This window comes from Triticum urartu, chromosome 1A (assembly GCF_056163025.1).
Source record: "Triticum urartu cultivar PI428250 chromosome 1A, HENAU_Tu73, whole genome shotgun sequence".
Classification (NCBI taxonomy): Eukaryota; Viridiplantae; Streptophyta; class Magnoliopsida; order Poales; family Poaceae; genus Triticum; species Triticum urartu.
In genome coordinates, this window is record NC_141873.1 from 6,230,818 (window position 1) to 6,245,904 (window position 15,087).

The following is a 15,087-nucleotide window of genomic DNA, read 5'->3' on the forward strand; positions in this document are numbered from 1 at the left end:
CTACGCTCGCAGAAAGCAACTTGTGAGTGATGCTCCGGAGCCAGTCATCTGCATCGAGTAGCTCAATGGAATGATGGAAGGTGGGTGGTTTCAGACCAATGAAGTCGGTGATGGAAACCAACTTCTTACGTTGATGTGCGGTGTTCTTCTCAATCTGTGCCAGCAAGCGGTTAGTCTCACGCTTGTTCCTCTCGGATGCTAACAAGAACTCTGTCATCAAAGGCTGGTCAGGAGGATCCTCATCCCTACCATCTCCGTGGTTCTTGCTATGAGCAACTGAACCTCGGTTAGCAGACGACATCCTGGCACAGAAACCAAGGAAACAAGGATGGAATTAGCATCGACATAAGGATGCGGAATGTAATGCAAAAGCATTGGAAACTCTTGAAATCCTGGGACAATTTCGGCAGCATAACGGCTGTAAATGCTCAAAAGGATTTTTTTGAGACATTTCATCAAAGGAATAGCATAATCAATCAGCATCATAATATCAAGGTTCTGGGTCAAATTGAGGACACACGGAAGTAATAGAACTGTACGGAGACACAACCCAACAATCCTAAGACCTTACGGTTTAGTAACACGTCATCCTGAGAGATAGAGGAGAAGCCTAGGCCTTAACCCTCGTAGAAAAGAAGAGGCTGACTCAGAAAGAATGACATAAGGTAAAGGAGTAAAAAGAGCCTTACGTTCCCTTTCACAATCAATTCCCTTATATAACTAAAGCATTTCTAGACTCAACTTCGACCAGTTTGGCTTGGTAATCCTACAGTCAGTCAGGCTCCGATACCAACGCTGTCGGGACGCCGATCCTAAGTCACACCGATCTAGCATGTAACACTTCATATCACTTTGCGGCCTCACGCACGGTATTCCCACGGGTGCCACCTTACCTGGCCCGGGACCGTTTGCGCCTTTTGGCTCACGTATATGATAGTGTCGCTAGCATCCATATGACAGAGAACCCGGGCCGACATGACTAGTCGTGAACCCAAAGTAGCACTAACTTACAGGGACAGGCATACATGAATCAACCTCGAGCATGTCGGTCAACAACGTATGAATCCGGGCTGTAGCACTGGGCTAACAGGACTCCGGATGTCACCGCGTGACATTTCCCTGAAGGGACAGACACAGGAACAAAGTGAATCACATGCCGGCCAGTCAAGTGTTCCGGAGCAGTAGTGCTGGGCTAGCAGGACTCCGGTGAACCGGGCTGTAGCGGACTACTATGGCTCATGGAAGCACAAGACTACATTTCCCCATAAGAGAGGCTACCAGAGGTAAACCACTAGGTTGTACTAGGTTGTCGGATCCCACACATAGCAATACACGTTACACGTACGCATAACATGCAGGTATGTGTTGTACAACATGGCATCACAACATAACTCAAACTCATATAGATAAAGGCCCAGAAGAGCCACATAGTATCAATACAAACAGGGGTCTCATGACCCATCATTCAGAGCATACAAGCAACGGAAGCACTACATGTCTGAGTACAGACAACTACAAAAGGCAAAGACTAAGAAGCCTGACTAAACACGACCCTCCCAAGGGTACAAGATCGTAGCTGGGATACAAGCTACTCGTCGAAGCCACTAGTGTAACCAACTGCAAAACATAAATAAGCAAACGTGAGTACAAAGGTACTCAGCAAGTTTTACATCAGAACTAACTACATATGCAACATTATCAACAAAGGGGGTGGTGGAGTTTAACAGCAGCAAGCCAGCTTTGACTCAGTGGCTAGCCTATACTACGAGTATCAGAACTTCTTTGAGGTGAGAAGACGCACACGAGTCCACATATTCACCATATCAATACTCCACTATGGATCCGTTCCCGTCTTCCTATGAGAAGGCCATCCATAGCACTCACGCTTATCTTGCGGATTTTAGAGTATCCACTTTAAGTTGTCTATGTACTACATAAGTCCTCCAAGTTTCCATATCCGAGGAAAACGGCTATTCGAATAGATAATATTGACCCTGCAGGGGTGTACTTCTTCACACACGCTCTCGCCACTTATAGCCCTGTACACGTCATGTACCTCGGCAACCTTCAAGCGGAAGTCGGGCGAGGGTGTCGGCCACGACCTGACTAACCACACAAGTCTCTCGTCCAGGTTTATCGCCTATTCGGGTTCCATCCGCAAGGAGATCCGGCCGGGGTGTCGCTCACGGCCCCAAACGATGTGTGCAGGGTTCCCAAGCCCACCATCCGGGTGCCACTTGGTACACCGTGCCACGGTGCCTAGTCTGTCCCAAGCCCGTCCCATCGGACACCACCTGGTAGACAAGTAGCACTACCTACAAACGCCAGAAACTAGTTGCAACTCCTGGACAGAGATCAAGCGGATTAATAAGCCGAGAGGGGCCGAATAACCGGAACCCAATGTGTGGTAGTAACTGGACTTGGATAACATACACAGAACTCAGTGCTTAAGGACAGTTCCAATGAGACAACCCACCATGTACTCCTACATGGCCTCTCATCGCTACCTTTACCAAAACGTGTTCACACACTTAGCCTTTATCAGTAGGACATGTTCACCACTTCGATTCATTCTCGAAGAATCTAACCTGACACAACTCTAAGCATAGCTGGCATAAAGAAAAACAAGCATGGATGAGCAGGCACATCAAGGCTCAAGCAACTCCTACTCATGCTAGTGGGTTTCAACTATTTACTGTGGCAATGACAGGTCATGCTGAGGAATGGGTTCAGCTACCGCAGCAGAAAGTAGTAGTTTGAATCATTGTTGTCCTAATGCAGTAAAAGGAGAAGGAGCGAGAGAGTGGGATTTTATCGAGATGCTCAAGGGGTTTTGCTTGCCTGATAGATCCACGAAGAAGCACTGCTCCTCAGACAGGTACTCGGGACACCTTCCGGAGTAGAACCTATCGAGAGGGGACGGTGCCGGCAATCAATAAACAACCATATGCAACAGTATGATGCATGAAGATGACATTTCAAAGATGCTATGATTTGCTCTAATGCATGTAGCATCAATTTGGTTGAAGTCCATATGAACCAAGGATTCATATGCAAACCCCAAATTAAGTATATAACATGCCATTATTACGTTTTCACTTATACAGCAAGTATAAGTTGGTTTTTCATGCATGAAACTGGCATAAATGGATTCCTTGCATTTTTCTGATAATTTTTCATATATAATTTATTTGATTTGGAGTTACGGTTGAATTACTATGATTTTTAGAAGTTTTAACTATTTTCTGGAATTTCCCAATTTAAATTAATGCCAGAAAATGATATAATGCGTCAGCACAGCGTCATGCTTATGTCAGCAGGTCAAAGGCGGCTGACCAGGTCAAACCTGACGTGTGGGGTCCACACGTCAGTGTCTGTGGTTAATCCTAATTTAAAATAAACCTAAACTGGTTTAGTTAATGGGGTTGGGCCCACACGTCAGTGACCCAATTAGCTAAACAAGGTTTAATTAGTTGTTAAACTAATCCTAACTAAAACTTAACAGGGCCGGGGCCCACATGTCACTGACCCACACGGGTCAAACACTAGGTCAACTGGGGGGTAGACCTGGTCAACCCCATCGGCGTTTAGCCGCCGGCGAGGCCGAACGCGGCGGAGGGCTCGGGATCACCGCTCCGGCGACCAAAAGGACGGCGGAGAGGCTCTGCGTGGAGCTGGGCGTGCGCTGCATCCAGGGAAGCACACGAGAGGGGCTGGGGTGGCCGGAGTCGACGGCACCGACGAGCGGAGCGACGCCGGAGTTCGGGCGTACTCGGGAACGGGGCTGCGGTGTCCGTGGAGTGGCGTGCTTAGCTCCTACGGCACCTACGCGGTGCGGTGAGCACGTGGGTGTGCTCGGTTGGGAGCTACGACGGCTGTGGCCACGGCGGCGAGAAGCTCGAGCGGCGGCGCGGTTCGGTCTCCGGCGGAGCGACGGCTACAACGTGCAAACAGAGCGCAAAGGAGGGCGGTTCGGGTCAGTGGCTCACGGCGAGTCGGACGAGCAGGTCGGCGAGGCCGGAGGAGCGTCGGAGCGAGCGGGGCGGCGAGGCGGATCTCCGGCGACCCGAGGAGGATGAAGGGGTCGGGGACGATGCTTCGAGGCGTCCGGCGCCGCGTGGCCCGGCGGAGAGGACTAGGGCGATGAGGCGGACCTCGTGGGCACGTCGGAGAGGCGAGGGGAAGGCGGTGGTCGCGGTGGCGCACGGTGGTGCTCTCCGCTGCGCTCGGGACAGAGGGGGAGAGCGAGACAGAGGATGGGGAGGAGCTCGGGGAGAATGGAGAGAGACCAGGGGGGCTCGGTGGAGCTCTCGGGGGTGGACAGCGCCAAGGAGGGAGAGGAGGCAGCAAGCAGCTGCCTGGCACGCATGCACGCTCGCCGTGCTCCCTTTCGCCGCTGCCTCCTGGCGAGGGAGACGACTGGCAACGGCCAGTTGGGCCGGGCCACTGTTGGGCCGTGGTGGGGCGCCAGGTAAGCGTCAGGTAAGTGTTTTCTTATTTCCTGTTTTCTTTTTCTATTTCTGACATTTGTTCTCTATCCAAAAGAAATGTTAAAGCACTTCCATAAATGCTGAAAATAATTGTGGCATCTAGATATAATATTCTAGAGGCCCTCACCAATTCCCAACATTTTTGGAGCCATTAAAATATTTATATAATTTAAACAGCTCCAAATCAAATATTTATGCATTGATTCAAAAATCCAAAATGTATAGCAAAAATGTGCATCACCTCTGGTTGTTGTTCCCAACATTATCCAAAGAGCATGAACATTTTTGGAGAGCATTTTGGTTTCATTGAAAATCCATTTTAAAGTTGAACCTATTGGAAAAAACTTTGGTGCTAGGGTTTGAAACATCCCCATTTCAATTTCATTTGAAATTTAAACATGATGCACAAAGCAAGCCTAGGATCATACCAGAAGTAGGGATGTGACAGCTCGCCCCCACTCGAAAAAATCTCGTCCCGGGATTCAGGAGTTGGCGGAAAGAAAGCGGGGTACTCAAGTCGAAGACGATCTTCTCGCTCCCAAGTAGCTTCTCTCTCGGAATGATGAGACCATTACAATGTTTCTTCTCTCTCCCTATAATTGTACTCTATTAGGGAAACCTTAGGCTTGGTCTTTCAACAAATTATCATAATTTATCGTATTACCATTTATGTTAATATCTTGCTAAGAAATCATGTTTTTGTGGCCAACTGGTTTTTGTGCAGCTAGCCAAGCAACAAATCTATTAAGATACTAAGCTCCCTAGTTTTCAAGCCTCCTGGTGCTTTGGGACCTGTGGGGAATGCTATGGGGCCCGTCTGTAAGGGTTTGTTGCTTACCGTAGGTTTTTTCGGTTTTGAGAAGAGCTCCCTAGTTTTGAAGCCTCCTGGTGCTTTGGGACCTGTGGGGAATGTTATGGGACCCGTCTGTAAGGGTTTGTTGCTTACCGATAGGTTTTTTGGGTTTTGAGAAGGTATTGTCTGGTTTTTTATTTTTGTTTCTTTTCCTTGTTTTCACCGGTTTTAATAATTCTCTTTTGATTTTCTGCTTTTTTCTATTAGTATTCTTAAAAAAAAATTAATTCATGAATATTTATTAAAAATGAAAGTTAAAAAGCTATGAACATTTTCAAGAATTCAAGAATAGTTTTAAAGTTCACAAACATTTTTAAAGTATGTGAGCATTTGTTTTATATTTGCAAAAAAATCCAAATTCTCAAGCGTTGTTTGAAATCCAAGAATGCTTTTTAAATTCATGAATATTTATTTTAAAAGCTATGTTTTTTAATTCACAGCAATTTTAAAGTTTAAGATTTTTTAAAATACATGACCTTCTTTTGATTTAATGAACTTCTTCAAATAAAAATAAGTGATAGCTGATTTTCTCTGAGCTTCCAGAGGAGCGAGCGAGTGGAGCATGGAGCCAAGTTGAGCGAACGTGAGCTTCATGGGCAAGCCCATGCGAGCATATAGCAGCAATTCCATAGTTTCAGCATGGAATAAGAGCTCCCAAGGGGCTCCGGCAACCACCAGCAGCTGACACCGAGGCCAAACATGTAAGGACGCCATAACCACGCACCTAACAACTCCACTCTCCTCTTAGAACAAATATCATCTCCAACAAAAGCCCAACATGATATACGAATGAAGAGAACACCACCAGAACATTATTCAAACTCAAGCCAACGTAGATAAAAATTTAAACGAGAAAACCAACCACAATAACCTGCTAGAGAAAAATCACACTGATGAAGAACGGCGCAACATGGCGGATCGTAGCATGTGTTAGCCTCTAGTAGATATTATATATGAAAGGGTAACCATCATATAAAATAAATCATGTACATTTTATTTGATGCCCCCAACAAAGCAGTGGATTCCAAATGTATACTTGCACTTAATTTTTAAAATAAGTAGAACAATATTCTTCAGAAACAATCATTGTCATTTTTCTCTTCTTCATCTGATGTTTTTTGCATGTCGAAACGTGGCAACTTTTTGCTCGGCCCATCAAAATTAGCATGCCCCCAAAAAGCCTCCTCATCCTTTGTGACAATGAGAGGCGGAGAGGGACTGGTCTTACAATATTCTTTCTTTTAATCTCTCATATCTAAGATATGTTGTTACATCAAGAAAAGTATATAGTCACGAAAAGTTGTACCTTGAATTCCAGGCAAATGAGTTCGACTTTGGTTGGATTAGTCCATGCCCATCCCCATCTTCAATAGGTGTATCTCTTTCGCTCGCCCTTTATGAGCACACACACGTGTAAATTATCATTGGTGTACTAATATTGAGCTCAAAGGTGAAGACTTTGGCCGGCCTAGAATTATGTGGTCCAGATTTATGTCCAGACTACTGGCTGTTTTATTAGTAATGCTAGGACCAGTCATTGCTCTTTTTTAGTGATCGATGCGCTAGACACGTGTACTCATGTAACCACATGTTCTAATGCATTACCCCTCTAACGACAAAGACATCGTTATCCATCTCATTTAGTTTTTCTCTAGGTGGGAACAAAGGAACACATAATAGGTTGTGTGCATGAATTACGACCAAGTTCGCCAACACAATGCACCCCTTGTGCGGAATGGTGATAGGAGCTTGTTTATGTTTCTATTATATCAGCATCATTGGACAATATCAGTTGGACTTGCTTGTTTTTGTGATGTTTGATATTGCACTTGCAACAGGGTCCCTCCATGGTAAGTAGGTAAACTACACGACTTTCTCCACTCGCACCATAATCAGAAAATATTTGTCAAAAAATATCCTTGCCTTGTTGTCCCTTTTTCCTCTTTTCTTTTTTTGCATGTCGAAACGTGGCAACCTTTTTTCTGATCCATCAGAATTAGCATGTCCGCAAAAGCATCCTCATCCTTGGTGACAATGAGAGGTAGACATGGACAGGTCTTATAGTACTCTTTTTTTGTATTCTCTTATTTATGGAACATGTTGTTACATGAAGAAATATCCAAGTTGGGGGTGACACAATATGATAAATGTTTCCTTCAAATTAAGTGTAGTAGAGTGAATTTTCAGTGCGTGTAGGAATCCTTCAAAGTTGCATGAAGTTTTCATGTGCCTCATTAACATTAGTAGCTAAGAATTAAATCGAGGACCAATATCCGAAAATTGTTTGGTAGAGTGATAATCGAAAGAATAAAAGCTAGAACGCATTTTCCTACGAAGATGAAGCCGGAACTGAATAATGACACCCACCGCAAAGTAGTAGGTCGAAGTCCTCCAGTCGAGCGAGTTTGGCTTAGAGTGTAGGATAAGTCCATATCTATCCATCTCCATCTCCGTCACCATCTTCATCTCTCTGACCCCCGAGAAACAAACGAAGAAAAGGTAGGTGATGACTAGGTAGGTGAGCAATCTATTTTGTTGCCATCACACCTTTTTTTTCTTTTTTTGAACATCACACCCTTTTTTCTATCACCACACGTCATGTTTGATGCAAGCATGGTAACCTACGTGTCGGTTTGTATGTATGTCCAGCTCCAGCACAAGAAAAAAGAGTTAACTCTTTTCTTTCGAAATGGGAAACAGCAATTCTTGCCTTGTACTGCACTGCAAAAATGCACCAGACATATACGGAAAATGTGATTTCCTTTCTACTGGATTTTATTTGGACTAGGCCTGGGCCTGGGGTTTTATTTGGGCTGGGCCTGAGCCTGGGCCTGGGTCTGGGTTTTATTTGGGCTGGGCCTGAGCCTGGGCCTGGGGTTTTATTTGGGCTGGGCCTGAGATGATGCAGATTGCCTACTTTTTTTCAGACAACATAAGTTGCACATAGAATAGAACAGGAAAAAAATGATGAACTACTGGAGGAAATAGTAAAATGACTCAAGAGATCAGCAGTTACAAAAGAAAAAAATATTACACTTGCAATTAGACACTGAGCCACTAGTAAATTATACTTTGCAATGGGAGTCACCTAGCATTACATCCCGAGATTTCTTCAATCGTCGACTGACGCTGTGTTTCAAGCAAGAAATCCCAGTAAGAGCTTACTAACAGTAGAAGTGTACAACAATGAAGGTTACATTACATCCTCCCTTAGCCTATCATGCATACATTATTACCTTTCTACAGGAAGATGGATAGCTCCGGTGGCTGGATGAACGAGAAGATGGCTTCACCGAACACCTCGTGCAGCGACCCCAGGAGATGCCCGGCGTCTTGGTCCTCCTTCCAGGCCTGCCTCAGCACTGTGGAGACCCTTTGCGCGTGGTTGTTTCCCTGGTCTCTCCGGATCGCGCCTGCTGCTGTCATGCTTTCTACCTTCTGTCCGGAGGATGAGGCTTGCATCATGCTGGGGTTGGGTAGCTGGGCGGAGAACCCATCCATGCTTCCTGGCATGTTTCCTGCCACTGTAGCTGCTGAACCCATGGGACTCATTGATACGTCCGACGCCATCTTCTTCAGAGGTGGCTGAGACGCAGAGAGGTCTGTACTAGACTTCCGTTTATCTGAAATTTCCACAAGAACATTAATACCATTATTTTCACATTTTAACAATTTCAACATTTTGTGCATAAACCATGCATCCAAGAGCAGGTAGTAAATCCATTGCAGGGATTTCAAAATACACCCATGGTGAGGACTTTCGTTGGATTTAGTGACAAGTGATACATCTACAGTAAATATAATGAGCACTTACTTGGGTTGTTTGTTGCAACTCTGCTATTACTCCTCAGAAGTGGCCGAGTTGGCGGAGAGAGCAAATTAGGAAATAACTTAAGCCGCTCATACAAGCATTTGCCTGCAGCACACTGAAAAATGGATCGAGGAGTAAGCAACATAAATAGCCATTGGCAGGTGCAACCATAAGGTAGTGAACATAAATTGGTAAGTAGCTAAAAAATCAGGAGTTGGGGCACAGGCAGTAAAAATGAAAGGTTTTCTCTTTACTAGCCCACAGTCCCACACCACATGTAACACAAAACCCTATCTCTATTCAATCTCATTACTCCTAATGAGATCTGACAAGAGGGGGGCCCATGTCAATTTAGTGGTGGACCTAAGCCTTCTCAACTTTTCCATCTGCCTGGCACCATATTCAGTACTTCCTCCATCCGGAAAAATGTCCCAAGCTTGTTCTTCAAATGGATGTATCTAGCACTAACTTGGTGCTAGATACATTCATTTGAGGGACAAGCTTTTTCGGACGGAGGGAGTACCATCTTGCACCTGGTGTTAACTTTTTTGTCTAAGTAGGTGTGGGTCAGTGCAAAAAAATGAAATCAAACTTGTTTCTGAAATGCACCATATTCAGTAGCATCTCACACTTCTTCTCTTGTGGGTGATAGGGGGGGGGGGGGGGGGGGGGGGGGGCACACCAACTGACATATGGGTCCTACATCCTATCCCAGCTATCATATCCTGTTTGGTGGAATAAGATAGTGCAGATCTGTGGTTTTGTGTTAACTTTTTTTGTCGAAGTAGGTGTGGGTCAGTGCAAAAACAAAAAATCAAACTTGTTTCTGAAGTGTACTCTATTTTGATTCAGAACTACAGAACTAACCAGCAGGGCACCGTAAACACGCCATGCTTCCTTTCGTTTCATTTCATTTGATTGCTTCTCAAGTTGTAATTCAGGATCCAAAAGTTGCATGTACGTCTGGAGGTTGGGCAAAAGCAGAAGCCTAATCTGCTGATTAACAAAATTTGTCAGTGAATATTTCAATATTGCTCTGAAGTTTTGACCTAACTGAAGATTGAACAGGGCCTACCGCACTGGGCCCCAATGCAGATATCCCTTGAACAGCACCATAATGTTGCGTCAATGCTTTATGAGGGTCAAGAAATGCATGGACCAGTGTCTTTGTTAACCGGATTTGGAGATTGTGGTACACATGACCATACCTATGCAAAAAATTCAAGTTAACTGAGAGCAACGGAAAATGCACCAATGTTAAATCTAGTAAAACTTTTGCCATATACGTGGCCTAGAGAAATCTGTGAACAATATAACAGTTGATTTAGTAAATACACAGAATGACTACAACCATAGCATATGTAGCAGGATCATGCATTAAGAAAGTGGTTTTAACTTTTGATATTTAAGTGGTAAATTAACTGACAGCAAGCGTTCATGTCTCTTTGAAGATAACACAAACTTAAGATGGCCCCAAGAAGAAATAAAAAAAGATTTAATGGAGGAATGGCAGGGAATGGAGGTAGAACCTCTACTGATTTACCACCAAGCTGCGCTCATACTTAACTTAGCACAGAATACTACATCATACTTTAAAGAAGTTGCATATACATTCCAAATAATCTTGAGAATCTCAGGATACACTGACCTCCGACATACTGAAGCAACCAAATTGGCAGAGAAGTCTCTAAGCTCCCAATGGTTGTCTGAAAGCCTGTGCCCAAGCCTTTTCGCGACGATGCAAGTGATCATTGATGGCATCAACTGATGCAACTGGCAATAAACAAGTGTTGCCCTTTTAGAAGTAATATGCTGAAAACAGAACTATCCAATGCTTTAAGGAAACAACTAGCAGGCAAAGTATCAACACTTGATGGTCAACCACTTACATATGGTTCAATATGAATGTGAGGATTACGGAGAAGGCTTTGGACAACACGCATGAGAGCAAATAGAACAGGGAGGTCGGCCAAACTCCTGGTAACCTGAAATTTATGCAGATGTGCAGTTTAAGGTAATGCCCAGTTCTGCCACGTAGCTACGAAAGTAAGATTACTACCTCATCTGCAATGAAGTACGAAAAGTAAGGAACCAACGGATGAAGGCCTGAGTCTTTAGACAGGCTCACTAATGCTTCTCTAAAAACTGGGGTGCTTGATCTACTCATAGTAAGCTCTGCTATTTTATCAAAGTACATCTGCAAAGTCAACAAGTAAAGAGGAATATAAATTTCTCATAAAGATCCAAATTAAAAGATAGTTATATACTTGTATACATTTCATAATCATAATACCTGGAGTTCTCTAGATAATATATGCTTAACAGGAAGCTTGATGTCAACTGGTAGTCCATCATCCTTCGCATGCTCTGTCCTTTTATTTTCAGTTGGTGCTGAAATTGCTGGCGCAAAATACTGGTGTCAGAGAAAACAATAGTGTAGAGTAAAAAGTTAAACAATACGACCATGGATATAAACAAACAAACTATGGTACACTAATTCCTAGCAATTGTTCATTGATTTAATGAAGCATGGACCTATGGACTGTTGATACACACCACAGGGGGAAATTCATTTTCACCCGTCTAACTCATCCCTTGAACTCTAAACCGAACACAACACATCCTCAACTGCGAAAACCGAGTAAATTACCCCATAGAAAATTCCAGTCTGGTTTTGCGCTGACATGGCAACTACTGTAGGTGGTTTCAACACACAATTTTGTGCGACCCACATTCATATAAGATGGCTTCCCCTCTCTCCCCGCTTCCCTCCTAGACTGCCCTCAAAGCACAGCACCTGGGCTCCTCCGCGCCCAATGCCAGCAGAGGCGAAGTGCTCTCTTTAAACCTGCTCAATAAAAGCCTAGATGCAGCAGCACCAACCACTTGCCCTCCTCACTGGTGGCGCTAGCTCTGGTGTCGCTCCAACCTCCAGAACAATGATCACCGCAATGGTCCGCATGAATGGGGGGATGACGATAAAGGGTCTCCCATATGAATGGGGGAATGGAGAGGGAGAGAGGTGGAGTTGAAACTTGGAAAATTTTGATTTGCTGATTCTGGGGAGATTATTTGTTGATCTGATGGCGTCTGGTTTTTAAGTCGAGGGGTTAAGTTAGGCTGGCAATAATTGAGGGGTGCAAAATGGATTTTTCCACTTCATAGCTGACCTATCTCTCATCCTCTCTGGAAATTTTGAAAAGAAAAAAATACATTGCATGGGAGATAACAATATTACTAAAACCTGTGGAGATGCTAAAATAAGAAGTAAGATTTAGACATTTTTATGAATAGTATGGGAGCTAACCATCGATAGGAGGATTCTCTGGAATAGCAGGTTGGACGCCCTCAATCGCTAGCCAGTGAGCAACAACTGCTGTGTCGAGTGGAGCTTTCGGTAGAGGAGCTTCGATAATCTGCATGACACCAACACAGCAGACACATTTCCAATTGAGTATCACAAGTCTAAACTTATTTGATTCATTCATCAATATAATGCTTACCTCTTTGAAGTCTACCTCCCTGTCATCAATATAGAAGAGATCTTTATGGCCCACAGCTCTCTTAAACCGCAAGGGGTCACCAGATGCAAATCCATATACAGGCTGAGTGAAGATCCAAAGCAATAGAACACATGGCGTCAGCTAGGCCGGTAGAGAACATCTAAACTTCTTATGTGTTCTTGCATCAGCTAGACTGCTAGAAAAATACTGACCAAGATTCCAGAAAGAAATCCAAGGAAAATGTACCAAGATCACTTAGCTATCCAAAATCACACATTCAAGGCATACAAATGCACTATATCTAGTTATCCACAAAACTCTGGATTCATATCACCCAAAGTTTTTATTGTTGGAAGGGAAGGCACCTCAACATTCCTCAGGCTCAGAGCACTGTCAACATCATCGGCAGTCAGAACTGTCCTCTTTGCATGCCGCATACACTTGATGGCCTCCTGGAACAATGCACAGAAAACTGAATTTAATATAAGACAATACCAAGGAGCAAATGAACATGTGAGCTACAATAGGGCAAGAATAGCATATGTTTTCAGGATTTCATAAGAACTTCTCAAGTGATGAAATTAGCAGTAGTGGAGATGAAGAGAACTATATATAATCATACATAACTAAACAGCTGGTTCCCCAGTTGCGCAATTTTTCAGACTCCTCACTCAGCCTGCCATGTGACCAAATATATACCCATGGTTCATTTTTTATCAGCTCTCATTAACAACCATTGGATTTGGTGGCACACTACAGCCAGCTTATCTCCAACCGTTCTATCCTACACTTCCAATCTCCATGCGTCCTCCTGCCTAATCTGTTCTTCCAACTTCCTCATCCCACCTCCACCCTTGCCAACCATCACGACTTCACAAGCCTTGCCACCATTTCTGGCGGACATGAAGCTGCCATTGCCGCTTCCTCACCCAAATCCAGCACCACCACTCCTCTGATGCCTCCAAGGAGATGACTTTTTTTATAGTCTCCAAGGAGATGACGTGCGCCCAAATGTGCATCCAATATGTTACAGATTGCTACATTAGCTGATTGCTCTCTTTATTTTCATCCAATATGTCCTTGAAGCATTGCTATAACAAGGCACAAATTATTGAGCTAAGGATTTACGTGGGCCTGCCTTGTACTTCCATGATACTCCCTCCGTCCGAAAATACTTGTCATCAAAATGGATAAAAAGGGTTGTATCTAGAACTAAAATACGTCTAGATACATCTCCTTTTATCCATTTTGATGACAAGTATTTCCGGACGGAGGGAGTATTTTCTTACTTTAGGTTCGCAGATTGTTAATGGTGTTTTATGCTCATGGATAAAGATGTCGTCATCTCTGGACTGAAGTCAAAATATTCAGAAAGTGGTGTACTATGGATGCCTCGACGCATCCATGAGTTGACCATCATCATGTTGAACTTCCAACAGAATGCTGACTATATAGGCACTATTCATCAAGTCTGATCTTTGTTTGCTGTGGTTAGTGCTTATACGGAAATGCGCATAACAATTTCAGGAGTGTTAACAAACGTCAATTGCCATCAGATTTGACAGATTGCCACATGAAAATGTCAGGTCTCAATACTGTTTTGTTTTATCTCGGAATTCGATTTCCTGTCAAGGCTGCTGCATAATCACTGGTCACTATTCAAATTCAACTCTTGCATATGACCATGAGCAACAATAGGTCTACAGGTGGTTCGGAATTAGCGGGAGGGGAATGGGCGGACCTGCATGATCTCCCGGAGGCGGTACTCGACGTCGGGCGCGAGGGCGGCGGAGACATCGGCGGGGAGGGAGGGGATGCCGATGCTCTGGGCAATCACCTCGATCGTCTCCTTGGGGACGATGCTCATCGCGCCTCCTCCTCCTCGCTCCCCGTAAACCCTAGCCCCGCTCGGATCCCGCGGGGGCAAGACCCAGGCGGAGGGGGGAGTCGCCGGCCGGTAGCCGGAGGCGGGAGAGTGGGTGTGCCGGGATCTGCGGCGGGGCGCTGGCCCTGGGCTCGTCGGCGACGGCGACGACGGTGGCGGTGGCGGTGGCGCCTGGCTAGGTCGCGAGCGGGGCGAGGACGAGTGAATCTGGTCGGGAGGGGAAGAGGGTTAAGCCCTGACTGCTGACTGTGCTTGGTGACATGGAGAGAGTGGTGACTTGGCGCTGATGAGTTGGCATCCACGCGGGCAAAACTGGGTTCATGTTTTTCTTAACCTTGGGCATGTTGGGCAACGAACCTCGGGCTTGGCGACTATACACTCTACAAACGTAAATCGAAATTCGACCAGGCGTTTGACAACTAGCTCCACTTCGTCGAGGCCTCACCCACGGCCTAGGGTGGCCATGGGTGTGCATGGTGACATGAACAAGGGAAATGTGGTCGGAGATGCTCGTCTTTCATTGTCCAAGCTCTAGCGTGCAGCAC

The 15,087-nt window shown here is 44.9% G+C and overlaps 1 protein-coding gene across 4 annotated transcripts; it reads right to left on the bottom strand.

Moving 5' to 3' along the window:
- Positions 1 to 8,355: 8,355 nt before the first annotated feature.
- Positions 8,356 to 14,776, bottom strand: TAFII59 (TATA BOX ASSOCIATED FACTOR II 59). 4 transcript variants are annotated; one of them, XM_087543465.1, is made up of 12 exons: positions 14,399 to 14,776; positions 13,023 to 13,109; positions 12,658 to 12,759; positions 12,462 to 12,570; positions 11,448 to 11,554; positions 11,214 to 11,351; positions 11,044 to 11,139; positions 10,803 to 10,927; positions 10,230 to 10,362; positions 10,022 to 10,150; positions 9,158 to 9,269; positions 8,356 to 8,966 (listed from the first exon to the last, which is right to left on the bottom strand). In XM_087543465.1, the coding sequence occupies exons 1-12, from the start codon at positions 14,522 to 14,524 to the stop codon at positions 8,584 to 8,586; spliced, it is 1,647 nt and encodes a 548-aa protein (XP_087399591.1). In that variant the 5' UTR covers positions 14,525 to 14,776; the 3' UTR covers positions 8,356 to 8,583. The 4 variants fall into 4 exon arrangements, with proteins under 4 accessions (XP_087399591.1, XP_087399586.1, XP_087399583.1 ...); XM_087543460.1 differs by having other exon boundaries at positions 10,022 to 10,147; positions 10,803 to 10,966; XM_087543457.1 differs by having other exon boundaries at positions 10,803 to 10,966.
- Positions 14,777 to 15,087: the final 311 nt, after the last annotated feature.

Excerpts from the sequence above, each read along its gene's own strand:
- TAFII59 (XM_087543457.1), bottom strand. The coding sequence starts at position 14,524 with ATGAGCATCGTCCCCAAGGAGACGATCGAGGTGATTGCCCAGAGCATC. Across the intron at positions 12,571-12,657 it reads GGGAGGTAGACTTCAAAGAG|ATTATCGAAGCTCCTCTACC; the intron begins GTAAGCATTATA and ends GGTGTCATGCAG. Across the intron at positions 10,151-10,229 it reads CTGCATTGGGGCCCAGTGCG|CAGATTAGGCTTCTGCTTTT; the intron begins GTAGGCCCTGTT and ends TTTGTTAATCAG.